At 32.7% G+C, this 22718-nt stretch overlaps 1 protein-coding gene across 1 annotated transcript; it reads left to right on the top strand.

Annotated features, from left to right (window-relative positions):
• The first annotated feature begins 895 nt into the window (after positions 1-895).
• Positions 896-21254, top strand: LOC111421865 (uncharacterized). Its single transcript, XM_023055062.2, has 5 exons — positions 896-969; positions 1158-1245; positions 4365-5295; positions 10436-11315; positions 17944-21254. The coding sequence occupies exons 2-5, from the start codon at positions 1211-1213 to the stop codon at positions 18258-18260; spliced, it is 2163 nt and encodes a 720-aa protein (XP_022910830.1). The 5' UTR covers positions 896-969; positions 1158-1210; the 3' UTR covers positions 18261-21254.
• Positions 21255-22718: the final 1464 nt, after the last annotated feature.

The raw sequence follows: 22718 nt of genomic DNA, 5'->3' as shown, positions 1-22718 counted from the left end.
CGGTAAATTTAAATAGTTTATAACTTTTTCAAATATTTTTATTGAAATTAAAAATTTATGTGATATTTTTTTAATACAAATTCATTAATTTTGGCTACTTTTTAGATTTTATCTTTTTTTTAACTTGTTTTAGCAAACAATTAATTAAAATATTTGTTAAAGCCATCTTTTGTACAAATATTACACTATAATTTGTTTAGATAATTTATTTGGATATCAATTAAATTGAAATTTATTTATTAAAATGAACCATACAATAAATAATAACAAATATGGATGGTTTATTTAAAGCAATTTGTTTAAACATAATAAATATCCAATGTTATACTTTTTGTCATATTTTTTTAGATTCAATTTTATATGAAATTTATAATTTTTGTAAGTAATTATAAAATTAATTAATAAATTTGTCTTTTATAACATTATTTCTTTTAAATCCTAATTTTCAATTTCAACAACTACATGTTTTTAGCGCCATCTAAAATTCCACTATTAAACTATTTAATTAGCATAAACTTACATTCCCAATTTTATCTAAGGAAAATAAGATTAAAAACTCAAAGTTGCTCGTTTTGATAAGATAACAACTTTGGGTTTTCTTATTTTAGAGCCCAATTTTTATTAGTAAATCTAATTAACAACATTTATTACAGCCATCTCTCGTACAAATATTACATTATTATCGTGGCACAGCTGTTCGTGTGATAGCAAAAAAAAACTAAAATTGTTCTGTTAAAATTGTTTATTTTACAAGTTTACGAATAAAACGAGCTGGTCAATAATAATTTTGTTTAATAATAATCAACTAAAAAATAAATAAATGAATAATAAAATAAATTTTTTCTAATTAAAAATGTTGCTATAGCCATCTATTGCAAAGAAGCTGTACTAAACTGTCACATTGACGTTCCATTTGCCTTTCTTGGCATTGCCGATTATCGTTTTGTTCACCGGTCAGGTTGGTCGAATGTAAGTGTTCCCCGATCGAATACTTTTACTTAAAAATCCTAGCCGAATTAGCCGTTATTCGTTTTCATTCTAACCATTTTCAAATCCATCATCAGATTACTTTCAATTGAAATCCTGATTCCGATTTCCTTATATAATTACGAACCGTTCGTTGTAAATTTCACCGACACTTTTTTTTTCGCTTCCAGCGGTGATAACTGACGCCATTGACAGTATTTCGACGGCACCGATCGACTGCAAGATGCAGTACCATACCGGATACCACAATAATACCATGTAAGTACCAGCCTTTATTTCGATTTTCTACGCGATTCGTCTAGGTTAAATGGGTCAGTGGTCTAGAAAAAAATCGATGACATTTGTCTGTCTTTCACATCCTATCCTGCCATTTGCTTTTATAACTCTCCCACTTCTTTGGGCTTTTGGAGATGAGGATGTATTGCATGCATCCTGCAAAGATTTTTATCGTTAATAGGAATGATTAAATTATTATTGACGGGATGCACTTGGTTATCAAAAAAATTTTTTTTATATCTATGTATGAAGTATGTGGTAAAACTGTTAATTAATTAATTTATCAGTAGTTGAAAATAGTTGGTAAAAATATGCGTTAACTATCCAATTTAGTCTTTTTTTTTAATTTATTATTAGATTTTAATTAACTTATTATTAAATCTATTATCTGTGAAGCTTAACAAGGGGTTGTTGTCATGGTTACAATTGTTTTAAGCACTTTCATTGGTTAACAGGAAATGTTATATAGAAATATAGATTTAGTTACAGAGCTTAATCATTTTCTTCCATAATTGTTTATAAAGATTTCACATTTTTAATAAAAATGTAATTTTTATTGATATTCAGTTTATTTTGACAGTTGTGCTGTCAAATTTTTGACATAAAGATGTCAAATTGACGGGAGAATTCATGTCAAAAATTTGACAAGAACTAAATTAAAGTTAAAATAATATGGTCTGTAGCACCTTATTGTGCTATATCTGAATAGTCTTGATGGTACTATCGCTTGGACATCCCACAGGTAAGTCTATTGGCTATTTGACCAGTAACTATGGTAAATATTTGATAATTAAATTTATCCAAAGATGAATAAAGTGGGCCTTAATCCCACTTTTGCTATCTTTCTGATAAAGTATCTAGGGGATAGTTACTACTTACGCTCTCATTGGCAAAGAGTTGGATTTATCCAGGGGATAAACTTATCAAGAGGTGGTAAAAGTGGGCCTTAGTGTGGTTTAGTTGTAAATACATAAATATTATCATGTTATGATGATTTCTAAAGAATTAATATTAATTGCAATTGGTGTTTTGCTTATTATTATCAAACCTCTTATCAAACGCCAGGACACAAGAATGAAAAAAGCGATAACGCCCCAAGAGAAATTGTCTTCCACTGTTAGGTTTTCAGCCACAGGAAGATGTTATGAAGATTTGAAGTTTATAACAACAAATTTGTTTGTGGTACAGTTTCTAATTGATTGGAAACTCGTTTTAAGTGTGGTCAGTTACTGATACTAAGAAAAGACATGCTTTTTCGCGTGTATATTTACAATGTACAGTACAATTGTATTTATTTAATGTCTTTCTGAATACATTAATCATAACTGTTATATATATATATATATATATATAGTCTTCTTACGTGTGGGTTTTTAGACTTTTGTTCCACATTATACAGTGAATTTCACTTAAAATGCGATATACAAAAATATATTTTCATAGAAACCAGGGCGTATCTACTTACTTTGTCCCACATAAAACGTAACATGTCTGAATGTTTTTGGTTGTAGGTCTAATGTTAGTTCTAGTGAGTTAACATAAGATATCACTATGTTCCATATTTTTATTGAACTAACACTAGACCTACAAACATTCGGGTTTACCTGTGTGTCTGAAAACGCACAGCTAAACCCGATACTTTCACTTTGCACTGTCACTAGAATTAACACAAGACCTAGAACTAGAATCATTCGGGTTTAGCCGTCTTGAGAGAGGTGCGGCTAAATCCGAATGTTTCCAGTTCTCGGTCTAGTGTTTGTTCTAGTTTTGCACTATTACTAGAACTAACACGAGACCTAGAACTAGAATTCTTCGGGTTTAGCCGTCTTGAAAGACGTACGGCTAAATCCGAATGTTTCCAGTTCTCGATCCAGTGTTGGTTCTAGTTTTGCACTAGCACTATCAGTAGAACTAACACAAGACCTAGAACTAGAATCATTCGGGTTTAGCCGTCTTGAGAGACGTGCGGCTAAATCCGAATGTTTCCAGTTCTCGGTCTAGTGTTAGTTCTAGTTTTGCACTAGCACAATCAGTAGAACAAACACATGACCTAGAACTAGAATCATTCTGGTTTAGCCATCTTGAGAGACGTGCGGCTAAATCCGAATGTTTCTAGTTCTCGGTTTAGTGTGAGTTCTAGTTTTACACTATCACCAGAACTGATACAAAACCTAGAAGTAGAATCATTCGGGTTTAGCCGTCTTGAAAGACGTGCCGCTAAATCCTAATGTTTCCAGTTCTCGGTCTAGTCTGAGTTCTAGTATTGCATTAGCACTATCACTAGAACTAACACAAGACCTAGAACTAGAATCATTCGGGTTTAGCCGTCTTGAGAGACGTGCGGCTAAACCCGAATGTTTCTAGTTCTAGTTTTAATTGTTATTCAACGTTAGATTGTGGTATATTTTTATTGAACGAAAAGTAGAGCTAACACTAGACCTAGAACCTCAAACATTCGGGTTTAGCCGTGCGTCTCATAAGACGGTCGAAAATTCAGGGTTATCATAAGGACGTCACGCTTTTCCAAGCAAAACTTTTCGTTTAGAAAATTACTTGTCCTATAAAACTACTATTAAGCTATGTTGCATTTTATATGAGACAGTTCAAGTGCATATTAGTTTCGTAAGTATGGTTACTGCATTTACATATTGCGAATTTAGAGTTTATATTGCGTTTAGAGTTATTCAATAGATATCTCATTGATAAATTGGAGATTGCACGTTTTGGAACTACACCTCTCTCATATGAAGTGTATAAATATTTGATTATTTCTGATAAGAGTAGAACACTATTTTTATTAAAAAATATTAGAGCCCAAGACATATTTTTGATGAATACGTAACATTTAACAAGTTGTTTTAAATGAATGTGATGTTGAGGGTTGCTGGGAAAGGATAGCAAAGCGTCTCCACCGCTCCACTCTCATACCTTCGAAAACTTAATGAGTTTATCATTAAGAGCTTCAACATAATTATTAGTATTAAGCATAAGTATTAAGTGATTTTTTTAAATTTTATATAATACATTGAAAAATTAGTGTTAAAAACAATTTGTATTTGAAAATTAATACTTTGTACTAAATTTTATTTCGTAATTTATAGGTTTAGGTCTCGATCTGATCGTGATGAACAATACGGTAAGCAATCTAATTATTGGAACGGTCCACCAAGCCGAACTATTGCTCCAGTTCAAGATTTCGGCGGACCGAAATCCACTCAAACCAACAACAATAAATCGACGGTGACACACGAAACAATGACGAAACCGGTCTGGGACGTTGCAACGTTAAAACCATTCGAAAAGAACTTTTACGTTCCCCATAAGAATAGCACGACCCGTTCGGACGGAGATGTTCAAAATTATCGCCTCGATAGGGAGATTTTTGTGCGGGGTTCCAACGTTCCGATTCCGAGCGAGTGTTTTGAAGAGGGTAGCTTTCCCGATTATATCACCGACGAGTTGATTCGTCAAGGTTTTCAAGAACCGACAGCTATTCAAGCCCAAGGTTGGCCCATTGTGTTGTCCGGCCGCGATTTGGTTGGCATTGCTCAAACAGGATCCGGGAAAACTTTAGCTTACATGCTGCCGGCCACTGTGCATATTAATAGCCAACCAAGAGCTAACCGAGGCGAAGGACCGATCGCTTTGATTCTTGCCCCTACCAGAGAATTAGCTCAACAAATTCAAAAAGTCGCTAGGGATTTCGGATCGTCAACAATGATTCGTAACACGTGCATTTTTGGGGGATCACCTAAAGGACCTCAAGCTCGCGATTTGGAGAGAGGCGTCGAAGTGGTTATAGCTACTCCCGGACGTCTTATCGATTTCTTAGAAAAGGGAACAACAAATTTGTCGAGGTGTACTTATTTGGTGTTGGACGAAGCTGATCGAATGTTGGATATGGGATTTGAACCACAAATTCGTAAGATTATTACACAAATTCGTCCGGATAGACAGGTTTTGATGTGGTCTGCTACTTGGCCTAAACAAGTTCAAGCTCTTGCTGAAGAATTTCTTGTTGACTATATTCAGGTAAAATATTACTTAGCAACACCCCATTTTTTTGTGCCATTATTCATCTCGATCTTATTATCTAAAATGTTTTTGAGAAAGTCGCTGATTAATATCAATTAATTTTCAACTTTGTTATTTGTACACTGACTGAAAAATACGGTGTTAAAAAAGCACTTTGATAAAAGAAAATGAAAATACTTGGAAAACGAAAAGCTATAGGTATAAGCAATCCTTATCTAAGTCAACCTATTTGTATACAGTATGTCCCCGGATCGAGTTACAAAGAGGAAAAAAATTTATTACTGATTTTTCAAACTTATCTCAGCATAAATAATGCGTCGGATAAGTTCAAACCACTAAATAGCACGAATTTTATATTCTATCTATAGAAGTTAACTAATTATTGCCATTTTTATGTAAAAATTATACTTTTCTTAAATTAAGAATTTTTCAAGTTCAATTTACGATATGTAAGATGATATAAAATAAAAGTTACAACTTATGTTAGTGAAAAATATACGGACAAATCAAATTAAAATATGGCTAATTGAATAAAATATTTTGTCCACGACTACCTTATAATATACAGGGTGTCTCAGCGAGACCGGTCATTAGACGTTTCTGGGGTTCTGGCGAAAATAAAAATTTGAGAATTCAGACTTAAGTATTATCAATTACGATCTCTTCGTCTAAAATATTTTCAGATTTCTTGCACTTCCGGTTATACCGGAAGTCGCCACCAACTTTATTTTTTTAAATGGAACACCCTGTATATTTTTACATATTTGGATTTGTCTGTTTTCAAGGTTTATAAATAACTTTACGTTTTGCAATTTGATTCGGCCGTTCTCGAGTTATTCGAATTTTTCTAGAAAAATCTGCTCCAGCAGACATTTGTTCAAAAAATCAGAGAACACTCGATTTTTAGGCTATCAATTTAGAATTGAGAACATGCTTAAGCAACATGATGGAGTATGTTTTGGTGCTGAGAACTGCTGTCTAGAACGTTTGGTTACTTTACTATGGCACGTTAACTTTTCAAAATTTGGAAGTACCATAACTTTTTTTTTTTAAATGGCACCCCCCATATTTTATTTCTTAGTCGTCTACGGTGTCTCATTCTACATCTTTTATATCCCATATGTCCTATACCTAATATTAATAGTTTGGGAGATAATTAGTGTTTTTTGAAAAATGCACACATATCATATGGATATTTAGCCTAGTGTGCCATGAAAAACAAGGCTTCTCAATGAGTTCTTGTCAAAGACTCACTTGTTTACGTCACTTGATGCATGTGAGCTAATAATTATGTGTTATGTCCCTTAATATTAGTACTGAAACGAGTTAAAATCGATAACAATTACGAAAGTAATATTTACACAAATCAAGAAATTCTTAATTAATTTTTTATGCATGACAAGCGCGACAAAGTTCGTAGTATGATTCCCAGATCTTCTTTGGCAGCTCGAATTGAGGTGTTGGGACTGGGCTCGAAATAAGCCAAGGTATTCACCTCTTCCGTTGCATTATCTACTACATTTTTTGGTCAGTTTAACACGGGATTAATTCGTCCAAAATGCAAAAAATTTGCTTTTATTCTTCTAAATTTACCTTTTGTCATCGGAGATAAATGTGGATAATTTTCGTTAAACATTCTGCAAGTTCTACTAATTGTAAGAACTTTGTCGCACTTTTCGTGCACAAAAAATAAATTATGGATTTCTTCATTTGTATAAACATTATTTACGTTATTAATCTCCATTTTAACTGGTTTTAGACTTACAAGCATCAAACAACGTAAATCAGACTTTGACGTTTATCAATAAGTCATTAAACATTTGTTTTCCATGGCACACTAGGTTAATATCGATATGATATGTGAGTATTTTTCAAAACACCCTAATTATTTCTCAAACTATTAATGTTAGACATAGGACATATGGAATATAAAAGATGTAAAATGAGACGCCGAAGACGACTAAGTAATAAAATATGGGGGGTGCCATTTAAAAAAATGAAGTTATGGTGCTTCAAAATTTCGAAAAGTTAACGTGTCATAGTAAAGTGACCAAACGATCTAGACAGCCGTTGTCGGCACCAAAACATACTCCATCATGTTGTTTAAGCATGTTCTGAATCCTAAATTGATATCTCAAAAATTGAGTGTTCTATGATTTTTTTAACAAATGTCCGCAGGAGCAGATTTTTCTAGAAAAAATCGAATAACTCGAGAACGGCCGAATCAAATTGCAAAAAGTAAAGTTATTTCTAAACCTTCAAAACAGACAAATCCAAATATGTAAAAATATACAGGTGTTCCATTTAAAAAAATAAAGTATGTGGCGACTTCCGGTATAACCGGAAGTGCTAGAAATCTGAAAATATTTTAGATGAAGAGAACGTAATTGATAATACTTATGTCTGCATTCTTAAATTTTTTGTTTGGCCAGAACCCCAGAAACGTCTAATGACCGGTCTCGCTGAGACACCCTGTATACCTTATGAATGAGTTTTCTAAAACAAAATGGTAGTCATTTTTCACGGAGTGAATAATAGCGGTGCATAATAATCATTATCCACGGGTAGCCATCTTGACCAGACTAATAATAATTATTTGAAACGTTAAAAGTTCAAAAAACGTGAATTTAATTCAATTTTTTAGGAGTTTCTAAATGTTTGACATTAAAAAAACCTAAACAAATTCCTTTTTTCGTATGATTTAAGTATAAATTAATTAATTTTCCTAAAGAAAACGACGTTTTATAAAACTGACATTTAATTTTGACAAATTGTTGTGAAGTTGGTTACAGTTAGTAACATTGAATTTGTGTCACATTGACGATTAACCTTTATTCAAAAATTTATTTAAAAAAAATGTATGGAATCAATTTCAATAGTCGTGGACAAAGTATAGTATTCTACTCGCATATAATGAGCTATTATTCACTCAGGTTAATTATGCCACTCGCTACGCTCGTGACATAAACTTAACCTTCGTGAATAATAGCCCTCATTATATGCTCATATAATAATATACTATTATCTATAACTATTGAATTATCTATTCGTTATACAATTGATTTTTGACGGGTAATGACACGCATTACCCATGACTGACAAAGTGTTGAATAATGAAGCCATTATTCCACAGTTCTGACGCGGCCTACTAATCAAAAAATAAAATATTAACAGAAATGACAGCTTTCTTATATTGAGGTTATGTCTGAAATGTCTATCAAGTTTATTTTTTTTTCCATTTTTTTGATTTTTTTTTTCAAAATTAAATAGTTGTAGATAAAGTATAGTATTCAACTTGCGTATAATGGATGTTACCCACTCAGATTACAACTTGCAACTTTTTCTTCATGGGTAACAGCCGCCATTATACGCTTGTTGAATAATATACTATTAAATGTAAATTTAATTGTAAATTTAACCACTTGGCGCAATGTGTGAATGGTAAGCTGGGCAACTGTCTTGCTGAAAGTACATTGACCGTATAAAATTTAAGGGTATTTGGATTTACATCGCTCCAATAACGACAATGCTGGGAAGAAACAATGTCATTTGTTGAAAAGCTATCTGAAAAGCAGCGTCTTTCTCATTTAGTCTTTTTGTCTGCCTCTTTATGGATAATACAGAACCTGTTTCTAAAAATTTTTTCATAAGTTTGCGAGCCCCAACATGAGATATTTTTGCTGGAATTTTTGTATAACTACACGAAAACATGATTCACTAGCACCATAGCACAGTACTAAATAAATTCTCTCTTTCACGGTTAACATCGCATGAAAACACTTAATCTCGTCAACATAAGTTGTAACTTTTATGGTTTCTATGGTCACATATCATAAATTGAACTTGAAAAATTTTCAATTTAAAAAAGTCTAATTATTATACAGGGTCACACAAAAAACGCCCCAACCTGTAATTCTGTTATTTACATTCCGATTTTCATGAGCGAGGCATCAAACGAAATGGTTTGATGAATATTATGATTCATGCTACAAATAAATTTTTTCCAACACCATCTTCAATTTCAATCAATTATTCACTTTTGTTTTTCAAATTGCTGCGTATATTTTTCTTCACGTCATTGGATAGAGATTGTTTTTCTGGATCCATTGATGTACAATATATCCATTTTAAATGTAATTTTAGCAGAAAAACGACACCTGTATATACAGATTGTCACGCTTTTCAAAGTTAATAATCGCCTGAAATTGAAGATGGCCTTGGAAAAAATTTATTTGTAGCATGAATCATAGTTGCATCAAACCATTTCATTTGATACTTCGCTCATGAAGATCAGAATATAAATGACAGAGTTACAGCTTGGGGCGTTTTTTGTGTGACACCCTGTATAAAAATTGGAATAATTAGTTAACTTTTATAGTTAGAGTATAAAATTCATGCGTTTGAACCACGAAGTAATATAAGGAGATAAAACGGCAATAGACGACTGTGTTCCAGAATAGGGCGAATCTAATTCAGAGTTTTACCTTGTGGCTCTGACGACAGCGCCCCGGTGGCAAAACTGTAAACTAACAAAAATTAATCTGTTTAGGTTAGGTCAGTTATTTTTTCTTTTGCGGTCTATTACATTAATCATTATTACACATCATTTTTACAACTCAATATTAGATATAATAATATTAATCAATATTATTATAATTTTTATTACTCCTATAATATAGAATTGGTCCAGCTAAAATCAGCTGATCTGTCAGAACTAAAAATCTGTCAACTATAACCTAAAAAGTATATTTAATTTTAGTTTGCAGTTTTAACACAAGGGGCGCTGTCGTCAGAGCCACAAAGTATAACTCTGAATTAAGTTCGCCCTATTTTGTAGCAAATCCCCCACCATTCGTGGTTTGAACATATCCGACGCATTATTTATGCTGAGATAAGTTTGAAAAATCAGTAACAAAAATTTTTTTTCTCTTTGTAACTCGATCCGGGGACATACTGTATAAAGAATTTTAATATCTGATAAAAACCACAGTATTCCATATAAAATAATGATTTTGTGGCTTACTTTCGATGTAGTGGAAGTACCATAGTGAAAATATTTTAGATCAAAAGTTTAGGATAAATAATGTATATTTTATTATCTAAAGTGTTTTTTTTTTCAAAAAATTATACTTTATAGGTAAATGTTGGCTCATTAGCTTTAACTGCAAACCACAACATTCGTCAAATAGTCGACGTGTGCGAAGAACATGAAAAAGAAGGAAAATTAATGAACCTCCTCAAGGAAATTGGCTCAGATCGCAATAACAAAATCATAATTTTCGTCGAAACCAAGAAAAAAGTTGATGATATTACTAAAGCTATAAGACGAGAAGGATACGCAGCTACTTGCATCCATGGGGATAAATCACAACCGGAAAGAGATTACGTATTAAATGAGTTCCGCAGTGGTAAATCGTGGATTTTAGTTGCAACTGATGTGGCAGCTAGAGGTCTCGATGTTGAAGACGTTAAATACGTCGTTAATTACGATTATCCAAACTCCAGTGAAGATTACGTCCATCGAATTGGCCGTACTGGAAGGTGTCAGCAGGCTGGTACTGCATACGCATATTTCACCCCCGCGAATCAACGACAAGCAAAGGATTTGATCGCCGTTTTAGAAGAAGCCGGGCAAGCTTTAAATCCGCAATTACAAGAACTTGCCATGTCCGCAAGAAACAGTCAAAACAGTCGAAACAGATGGCAAAATAGAAACAGGGATAATGCGTCTCCAAATTCCAGTAATGGATCGATGAGAAATAAGACTTGGACTAATAATAATAAAGTTGCTCTCGAACATACATCCCAACAAAGAATTAATCCTGGACGACCAAATAATATTCCACAAAATAGTGTGGGAGGGAGAAATGGGGATAATAATCCAAGGGGTTTTAATAAGAGTTATCATAATAATGGTTACCAAAATGCTTATAATCAACAGTATCAGAACCCATCTTATGGGTATGGACAAATGGGTGGTAACGGGGGCTATCAAAATGGGCCAGGAAGAAATTATGGTGAGTTAAAAATGAAATTGTTAACCACTTCAGCGTTTCATTTTTTGTAAGAAAAGGTGTCTAAAAACTGTCACCTTATTTTATTTTATTTTCTCTTTCTTTAAGTTTTAAAAATTAGTTATGAATCTGAAATTATGGTATAACAAAAAAATTCCAAATTGTCTGATCTAGAAGGTGTTGAAACGTTTTATATAATATTTCTTTCAGCGCTTTTTGATAATAGGATAACTTGTTAGATGTTGATAATTGATTTTGTCAACAAACCCCATAGAACTGTTGTAATCATTGATAAATTTTGGAAGTTTTTTAGAATCTTGCCTTCTTTCAACTTCTATCATTTCTGTATTGTGAATTGTTGTAAGAAGCCAACGTCCTTTTTGTCTTTCCATTTCGTAACACAGACTTTTCCTCTCTGGTATGCCATTATTTCTTCTTTTTTCAACTTTTTCTTTTGCAGATCTTTTGGCACATCTTTTCTGTTCAATGTCATAGTAACAAGTGTCTGCAAAGTATAAAAATTGTTAGTTCAAAATTGGTCTCATCAAAGACATAACAATTTGTGTTCCCATTCCTTGGTCTTTATAATTATTATCAATTATTGTTCCTTTTCCTGTGTAAATGATGAATGACCAAATATATCCCGATTTAGATTCGCATAATATGTAAGATTTGATGCCCAATCTGGCTCTTTTTAGAGGCATATACTGAATCCAACCCAATCTACCCTTATAGAGCATAATATTCTCGTCTATTGTTACATCTTTTTCGAGCGTAATAGCAGAAGGAAATTTTTTATTTATATGTTCATAATGACAGACCATAATTTATTTAGTTTTGGATGTGGATGCGTTTCTGCATTATATCTTACATTGTAAAATGTCTACAACTCTTCAATAAACTAAAACGCCTACAGGACATAACTTTTATACCATTCGTATTTTGGCTTACTTACAATAACTTGCAAAATTTGAATAGCAAAAAAAACATCAATTCTCCATTAACTATCGGTTTCCACTTCTTCAAACGTGAAAATCTTCGCGAAATTCCAGTACCACGTTGAACGACATGTCTGTCAGTCTCTGTTGTAAATAGGTCCAGGATTTCGGTATTCCAAAAAAATTCAAAATATCGTAAAATTGATTCCTCAGCATCATCGTCAAATTGGAAATTTACACCAGCTGTGTCGCTAAAAGAAAACCTTGGAGAACAAGGCGGTGGATTTCCTACATTTATGGGAAGAAATTCAGTGAATTCAACGACATTTTCGTTCTCTAAATCAGAATCATAGGACCATCACTTTCACTCTCTTATCAGTTTCTAACATTATTCACTGAACAAAAGATACTCGGGCATGTCGCTATTAGAGATGTGTTACATGCTCTGATACAACCCTGATGAGTTGTACCCAACTTTAAAATGAGTGAACTCAATTGCCCCATCGTTGGCGTAGTAGCGCACGCTGGTGTGGCTTACTAAGGATAGGCGCAACACACTCGTAGACGCAAAGCAGTTTAATGCACAACCGCTATGGCGCAGGTGACATAAGACTTAGGACTGGTATTTTCAACTATCTATAAAGTCCTCAATAGCTATGCGACAGATCTGTCAGACTTATCACCCTATTATATAGTCCATCAAATGAGCAAATATAATGGCGATATTGTACAAAATGTGTGCCGTAACATATTTTCATTTTGCGGGGTTTGCAGGGCTAAAAATCTGACAGATCTGTCAAATAGCTATTGAAGATTTACAACACATATCTGTAGGTGAAAATACCAGCAATTAATTAATTAAGAATTTTTGAAAACTTGTATTTGCTAGAACTTAATACATGAACTAATGAATCATGTTTTAATGCATTCAATTAAACAACATGTACAACATGGAAAACGTATACTCAATAATACATAGGAGTTTGTTCGTTTGCTCACTGCACAACCGAACGAGACAGCAGGCGGCGCCGGCGCAGCTGACCGGCGAGCGATAGATGTGATGTATCAGCAACTGCGTTGTATGTATGTATGTATGTCCCGGTTTAAACATTTTCACCAAGCCGCCCACCCGTCCTTCGGCGGGGACGTTAAGCCGTCGGTCCCGGCAACCAGTCGTTCACCTCTGGTTGTCGTAATCACCCATGTGTGTAAGAGGTTTGAATATATGGCTGAATGCGCGTTAGCGCCTTTGATGCTAAACCTCGTGGAAGCGTACCCGGACCAAGGGTTGATAAGCAGCTTTGCTCCACCTTGGTTCGAGGGGGTCAGCGAGTGAGTGGTATCATTGAGCGGCACCTGACAGGGGCGAACCCGCACTGGGCCTGTGCTCAAGCACGCCCGGTGAGAAGGGGGGTCGGTCAGGAAGCGAAATCAGCCAAAATCGAGATAAGCTCGTTATAACATCTCAGACCTCTTAGAGGGAGGATGTACAAGGAGCCTGTTGGGGTCTAGGTACCGCGTATAGAATACGCACTCCCTGTACCACACATACATACGTGTATCAGTAACAGCGTTGTATGTATGTAGAGAGTGTTAATTAATTATCGTACCCGACGTCATCATTGCATGTATGCAACCAATATCACAGTATTGGTATTGCAATACGCGATTTGCGTATGTGCCTATTACATTGTGATGTTGGTTGCATATTTGCAATGATGACGTCGGGTACGATAATTATTTAACACTCTGTATGTATGCGTAGAGGAGTGCATAATTTTTACGCGCACACTTAGGCCCCAGTGGGCCCCTTAGCAACTGCATTATGGCGCAATTGAGTTGATACATCGCGCTAACTCAAGTACTTAGGTGCGCCAGTATAAGTGTGTCGGCGTAGCAAATTTTGCTGCGTTACACATGTTTAGTCGCTAGTGATGTAAAGTTTAGTTACTTTTTAGTATTTGTAACTATCCGTTACTTTCAGAAAAAGTATTCGTTACTTTGTACTCGTTACAAGTAATTGTTTGCGATAGAGTACTCGTTTTAGTTGGACTACATACTTATATGAATTTATTTTGTATTACACTTATTTTTGAAAACAAATACTGTACGTATATTATATTGTGTTTGTTACGCTACTATGCACTGTGCACTAATATCAAAAAATAGAGTGTAGGTTATGGGATTTACTTTTTCACTGCATATTATAACGAAGAATTTTTCTTAATTATTATTATTTAATTATTAATTAAACGTTTCTCTTATTATATAACAAAAATATTTGAAAGTAATAACACATTAACAATGGAAAACAAAACTTCTTCTATAAAACAAGCAATAATAAAATAAAAGATATTACAGCTTATTATTGCAATGTAAAAATAAAATTTTTTACACATTTCGACTTTTAAGTCGATTTCGCCAATCCGACAATACTTGGCCAGCTTTGGAAAAAAGTCTTTCAGATAGTACAGATGTTGGCATGGCACTCATGTATTTTTTAGCAAGTTTACTTAATCTAGGATAAAGTATTTCTCTATCTGTCCACCATTGTAACGGATTTTGTTTCCTGTCCAGATGTGTTTCTTCCAAATAACTTTTAAGCTCGATGCTAGCCATGCTGATTGGATTCATTGGTGCCGCGCTTTCATGCTGTTTATCAAAATCTTGCCATATTAGATCATTATTAGAAGCAGCACATGTTTCACGTCTTTCAGGGGAAACAACGACATGTCCATGCTAATCTAAATTAATTAGATCTATTATCTCCTCCTGAATAAAATCATATACAGGGTGATTCACATAAGAACCAACACAGAGCAGGGACATGTAGAGGACAGTAAATTAAGATGATTTAACGTAACTTACCTCTATACTAAATTGTACACCTGAGGAGTTATAGGCCTTCAAAGTCGGTTATTAAATTTGATGATACTCTAAATTTTGACAGATTTTTTTAACCTTTTGGCGGATTTAATACATTACTACTTCGTTTCATGTGGAATTTTATTCTAAAACTTTTCTTACTCTTATTAATTTTTGCGAAAGTTGTTAGTAGTCATCTATGAAATTCTACGTCAAACTTGACAAATAGGTTATAAACTTATTTGACAACAAGGTTTTATAACCTATTTGTCAAGTTTGACGTATAATTTCACAGCCGACTACTAAATTTTCGATGATTTTAAGTAGCATTAACGAAATACGTGTCTTTAGTTATTTGAGGTTTTTATGAAAACGACAATGTTTTTTTAAAAAATAATAAGAGTAAAAAAAGTTTTAGAATTAAATTCCACATGAAATGTATTATATCCACCAAAAGGTTAAAAAAATCTGTCAAAATTTAGGGGACCATCACCCTTAATCAACCCTTTGAAATGCCTCAATTGGTCTCAACTTGCTATCAATTAATAATAATCTCGGTACACCCATAAATTTGGTTTTTCTAGCTTAATGTGAGCTCGAGAATAATAAGGAAATTACTTTTCTAGATCTGAAACTGATCAATGTAAAAGATACAATACAATAACCTATGACATTTATAGAAAACAAATCACAATTTCAACTGTTTTCTTTTTTAAAAAAATGGCAAGTTTTCGTTTCTTTTTTAATAGAGTACTAGATTACCCTTTATCACATGAAAATAGAATCAAAGAATTTAACTATATTTTTAATCTAGGTAAACAAAATAAATACACATACAAAATACTTAATAAGGTTTTAGCCAAGATACAACAAACAAAGGATCCTCTATATACAAAATTTAAAAAAGACAATTTATATAAACATGTTTCTTATAATAGTTTGACTCAAAAGGCCCAAAGTTTATTTTCTAAATATAATGTGACTTTAGCATATAGTAATAGAAATTCCATAGTTAATTTGCTATCCAATCACCATCTTAATGATAATAACGAAATTTCTCATGATAATGGTGTTTATAAGATCAACTGCAATGATTGCAATAGTGTATATATCGGACAGACTGGGCGAAGACTAGATATACGATTACATGAACATAAAAATAAACCCAATTCTAATATGGATTTCGAAGGGGTGAAACTATTGCATAGGTGTGATAAAGGGTTTAAACTTGATTTATTAGAATCTTTTGAGATTGATAAACATAGTAAAAACAATTACATTGATCTTCTTAATGAACAAGTCGAAATTTTCTACACCCCTCTTTACAAATATATACCTAAAAAATGTTTTAATAGCTAATCTTAAGAAATTGTTTACAGTTTTTCATTTTGTTTTGTGAGCAATTTAAATGTAACATAACGTAGTTTTATCTCTCTTAGACGTTTATTTTCTTGTAACTTCGATAAATTTACTTTAGTCGCATAACCGGTATTTGTCGAATTTTCTGTTAAGTAAGTTTTAGATTCCATTTTGTCTCATGACAAATTTGTAACGTGTTAACTATAAGATTTTGCTTCGTTAATTTCTTAGTGATGTTTTGTTAGTTGATTGTTTGTTTTCAACAGGTGTGTTGTTCTATGAGGTTTTACATTTTTTAAGGACTTGACGTGAGTTAGGCCGGGTTTATACAGACGAATAAGCTGTAAATTTAAATTTAAAAATTTAGCTGTAAAAGTTAAATGTATTGAAACCCCATGTATCGTTTATACAAAGCTGTAAGATTTAGCTGTAAACATAAAGTTGGTCAACTTTTCTAAATTTACAGCGTCACACATGCGCAAGACGACCTCAATCAGCTGTATCTGGCTGTATCCAATGATCGGGCGATGTAAATAGCGCGTTCTAACCTAACCTCAATTGTTGTTTATTTCTGTGCCAACAAAATGAGTGAATTTGATGGAAAATTAATTAAAATTGTTGAGAACTACCGATATATTTACGATAAAAAATGTTCTGAACATAAAGAAAACATATTGGTAGAAAATGACAACACAAAAACTAGTAATATTTTGTTTCTTTAGGTTGCGATTCTGTAAATCTTAAATTCTGTATAAATCAATTTTTTTCTTAAAGCTAAATAAAATCCTTAAATCTAAATCTTTAAATTTAAATTTACAGCTAAATTCTGTATAAACTCGGCATTAATAGTAAATTTGTTTAATTACGATGATTTTAATTTTGGTTTATTGTTTCATTTAATTAAGGTTTTGACTGATGATGAAGTAATACTTCGAAACCGGTTTCAATAAATATTTAAACAGCAAGTACAAGAAGTATTTTAATTTTTTCTAATTAATCACCATTTTAAATTTATCTAAGAGCTTGCAACATGGATTCAAATAAGAATAAACCAACTTTGAAGGCCTATAACTCCTCAGGGGTACAACTTAGTATAGAGATAAGTTGCGTTAAATCATCTTAATTTATTGTCCTCTACATGTCCCTGTCTGTGTCGGTTTTTATGTGGTGATTCACATAAAAACCGACTGTATTTTTAAGAAAGTCTCTTGTCTTCTAATAGCCTTTTGCTTAAATGGAGGATCCAAAAGTGCTCATTTCAGAAGGGCTGTTTGTAAAAGTAACTTTTAGATCTGAAGTAACTGATTACTTTGGATCTCGCGGAGTAACGAGTACTCGTGTAACGGATAGTTACTTTTTTTACATCACTATTAGTCGCTATAGAAGCAAACTTCGTGTCTGAGTCGTACTCTGGCAAAACGCTTAAGTGGTTAATTAATAGATTATTTTTTAATATATTTTTTGTTTAGGTAACGCACCTCGCACTTATAGTAACCAACGTTATAATCAAAGGCAAGCGTATTCTGGACCACAACCACCAAATAATCCAGGAATGTATACAATGCCCCATCAATATATGATGCCACCACCTCAAACCAACGATGGTTTACAATCGATAATGAACAACAAGTTCTTCCAAACGCGCGGTTTACCCAACAACGCAAATCCGTGCGGTTACCAATCTTTGGGACAAGGTCAGGGCCCCTACAACCAATACTCAGGGCCGGTCCAATACGCGGCTTATCCGCCATACACCCAACCGCCAACAGCCGCCGTTCAACAGTAACTCGCGGCCCCGTTTACCGCCTCGTGTAGCAGCAACCTCTCATTCGTAAGTGTTTCGACGTGTTTTTTCTGAAAAAGAGATTTTCTCCAAAAATCATTTGTCGCGTTTAATTACGCGCAGGTGACGCGAGATACACGTCGAGTCCTCCTCTTTTTTAGAGGGGCGTTTGGTTTTTTTCTTTTTTTTTTAAATAATATAATTATTTTATTTCTTTTTAAATGAGGGCTCGGCGCGTACGATGGTGGTAATATACTTTAAAGCTTTGCTTCTTAATGTTTATAAATGTATTAATGCTGGTTCTCTGTATAATTCTTTGATGTGGACTTGTAGAATTCGGGTGACGATTTAAGGTGGTTCATGTAGGACGTTTTATTAACATTTTTAATCTGGTAAAAAATATTTTTGAGATAAAACTTGATTAAAATGAGGAAATTCGATATCTTTATTTTTGTTTAGAAACTTTTTAATGTTTGGAATTTTGATCATTACTAATTTTTCGTACATGAGCTATCTTATAACTTACTGACAAAGGTTGTTTGCCGAAAAAAAAGTAAAATTGAAATTTCTACGGAGACACCCTTCGAATGAATCCGGTTTTTGGTGTAGTAAAATTGAAAAAAGCCGCGTTATGGCCACTGCTGTTTTGAATCCAAGAAACCGATCCATTTTTCCACTCCCCTGGTCCCCCCGTTGCATTCAAAAAGTAATTAAACAAAGTGAGCCTTGCGGTCTGCGGTCGATCGTTTTAGTAAACTACATAAATGTGTGTCCGTGGGGACGACCCGTCGTCGTCGGCCCGTGTAGCTGTTGTAGTCGTATAGTTTCATGTATCTGTATGCTGTTGAAATGCACGAAACATATAGAAGGGGAGATTGGGCTAAACCTGTTAATTTCGTTATCGTCATAAATATAAATATATCTCTAATATGGTTTAACGAAGAAAACATATTCCTATATATTATCGGAACGGTACAGCCAAACTTCTATAAAAGCCTAAAAGCCAAACCGGGCTGCTATTGTTCTAGTCCGCGATCGAAGACAGGTTTAATTATTATTGTTATTACGGGAGAAAAAAAATATATTAAAGAAAACTACTTATTTTCGTTTTTTAGGTGTAAAACCGTTACTATTATTTTATGGATTTTTTTTTCGTTGGTTAGAATTTTTTTTCATTTAGTTAATTTGAAAAAATCAAATGAGAAAACTTAAAGATAGTTTATTAGACGAATTTGTCATTGTATAGAAGTTTGCCAATGTACTGATATATAGATATGAACCTGTGCGAGAGTTTTATCATGTTTTAACGGTGTACCTGTATTGGTGTGCAAGTGGACTCATACGTTATCTCTTTTCTCTTGCGAAATCTTATTGCGTACTCTAAAATGTTATTATTCAGATTCACGAAATTATCTTGAAATTTTTCTTCTCTTATCTACATCATCGAACTAAACTCGTTACTAAGTCAACTTAGTTACTAAGTGATGAAATAATAGAATCGTGAATAACATTTTAGCGGTGCACAAAGGTTTGCTTCCTAATTATAATTTATGTTCCCTTAAATTTAGCGTAATAGTACAAAAATACACATTTAACTACATAAATAGAAATTCATACGATGAATCTCTTCGATTATATTAAGTATTGAAATGGAGAAAAGGGATTGTAAATCGTAATTGAGAATTGAACAACGTTTAATATTATAATTTCGTTTTATCGGTTCTATTGCGAATCATAACATGACTGCTTGTGTAGCCGCGTCGCGTGTCCTTGAAACAAATTTCTACACACAAGGGTCGTGTATACTAAGTATATATATATGTAGTGTTAAGTATTATCTCGTTTGGTCGTTTCCCGCGTGGTGCTATCTGCCGCTGCGCATGACATCCGTCTGTGATATTTAGTGAGTAACGGTAGAGAAAGAGATGATTAATGAAATGAATAATGTTTAACTTTTCGTGATTGAGAGAAACCGCCGGTCCGCGTTGATACAATGGTACAATTCATTGTTTGGAATGTGATATTTTTCTCAAAAGACTGAAATAACTAGCTATATTTTTTTCTACATATTGGTCGAGTTTGCGTCGGCCGATCCGATCCGATCAGATCAGATTAATCGCAAATCCGGTCGTTCACAAATCGAACGGAACAAAATGACAAAACGGTTATTTTATCGAGATGATTGTATTGATGATATTGATGGTGAATCGTTTGAGCGGAGCGTACTCTCTTCGCTTAATTACCCGAAAAAGTTATATTATTCGTAAAGAAAAAATAAACTAAAAAAAACCATAACGTGATCTGCCGCGCCATTGCAACCTAACGATAAACGATTTTGGCATAATAAATACTTCAGTCCGTATTCGTGATGACTGACTTATACGTTTTCCGAATTATTATTATACGTAAGAGTCTCAATTATAAAATCTAGAAACCAAAAAATTAAAAAAAAAAAAGGAAAATAAGAAAACCTAAAAATGATGATACGACACAGATCTAGTACAATGCCACACACTTTTCGGTCATGTTTTAATTTTTTTATTGGTACAGTAGTTACAACATGGCCCCGATTTGAAACTCTCTCTATATGAAATAATCATTTGAAAGAAATATATTTTTTACTCTTCTGTAAGTTTCCAACAAGTGCATTTCTTGTATGTAATACAGTATTATAATATATACATATAGTTCTAATAAAATTTATCCGCAAGTTACACGTATTTTATTTGCCTATCAAATATGTATTTATTTGTTTCTTTGTTCGTTAACGTTATGAACTATGTTTATTTACCTGCCTCAAAACTGAATTGTATTGCATGAATCTTATACATATTATATTAAGGGTTCTATACCGTTCACTCATTATTTTTCTTTTTTGTATTACTACAGAAATATTATTTATTTTACTTGGCAAACATGTCTTCATAAATTTTTTCAAATTTATTATATGTATTGTAAAACACAGAAACTATATGAAATAAATTCTATTGATACTGATTTTTCTTTTTGTTATTATTAATACCTAAGGAACCTAAAAATGTTGTTAACCTTATTTTTGTGAATTAAACAATTTTTACCTTAAATTAAAACTAAAATTTTCATCATTAAGGTGATATACAATATTATATAATTTAGATTATAATAATGTTGAGTAAAAAAATAATAACTTATAAAATTTGAAGATTTTCAAAACATCGCCTTGATCTCATTTTTAGAAGAAAACGATTTATACCTTAACCAGTTTGGGGTTTAGCCATGCATTTGAAGACGCTCGACTCCAGGTTTCTAGTTCTAGGACTAGTATTAGTTCTAGTTTTACACTTGCATTGTCACTAGAATTAACACTATACCTAGAACTAGAATCACTTGGATTTAGCCGCACGTCTCTAAAGACGGCTAAACCCGAATGATTCTAGTTTTAGGTATAGTGTTAGTTCTAGTTTTACACTTGCACTGTCACTAGAACTAACACTATACCTAGAACTAGAATGTTTTAAGGAGTTAGAAAACGATTTATACCTTAAATTGAAGCTGAAATCTTCTTCTTTAAGACGATATATAACATTAAATGCTATAAGTTATAAAAATTCGTAGTAAAAAATTAAAAACTAAAACGTCAATTTTTAACTTAACCTAAAATTAATAAATATAGAAGATTTTCAAAACATCGCCTTGACTTTATCTTTGGGAGTTAGAAAACAATTTATACCTTAAATTGAAGCTGAAATCATCCTCTTTAAGACGGTATATAACATTAAATGCTATAGGTTATGAAAATTCCGAGTAAAAAATTAAAAACTAAAACGTCAATTTTTAACTTATTCTAAAATTAATAAAAAATTGAAGATTTTCGAAACATCGCCTTGACCTTATTTTTAGGAGTTTGGAAACGATTTATACGTTAAATTAAAGCTGAAATCTTCCTCTTTAAGACGATATATAACATTAAATGCTATAGGTTATAAAAATTCGTAGTAAAAAATTAAAAACTAAAACGTCAATTTTTAACTTAACCTAAAATTAATAAATATAGAAGATCTTCAAAACATCGCTTTAACTTTATCTTTAGGAGTTAGAAAACGATTTATAGCTTAAATTGAAGCTGAAATCTTCCTCTTTAACGCGGTATATAACAGTAAATGCTATAGGTTATTAAAATTCCGAGTAAAAAATTAAAAACTAAAACGTCAATTTTTAACTTAACCTAAAATTAATAAAAATTGAAGATTTTCAAAACCTTGCCTTGATCTTACTTTTAGGAGTTAGAAAACGGTTTATACTTTAAATTGAAGCTGAAATCTTCCTCTTTAAGACGATATATAACATTAAATGCTATAGGTTATAAAAATTCGTAGTAAAAAATTAAAAACTAAAACGTCAATTTTTAACTTATTCTAAAAATAATAAATTGAAGATTTTCAAAACATCGCCTTGATCTTATTTTTAGGAGTTAGAAAACGG

Source organism: Onthophagus taurus, chromosome 1 (assembly GCF_036711975.1).
Source record: "Onthophagus taurus isolate NC chromosome 1, IU_Otau_3.0, whole genome shotgun sequence".
Taxonomy (NCBI): Eukaryota; Metazoa; Arthropoda; class Insecta; order Coleoptera; family Scarabaeidae; genus Onthophagus; species Onthophagus taurus.
Note: the sequence above shows the minus strand (reverse complement) of the source record. Positions and strands in the feature narration are given on the sequence as shown.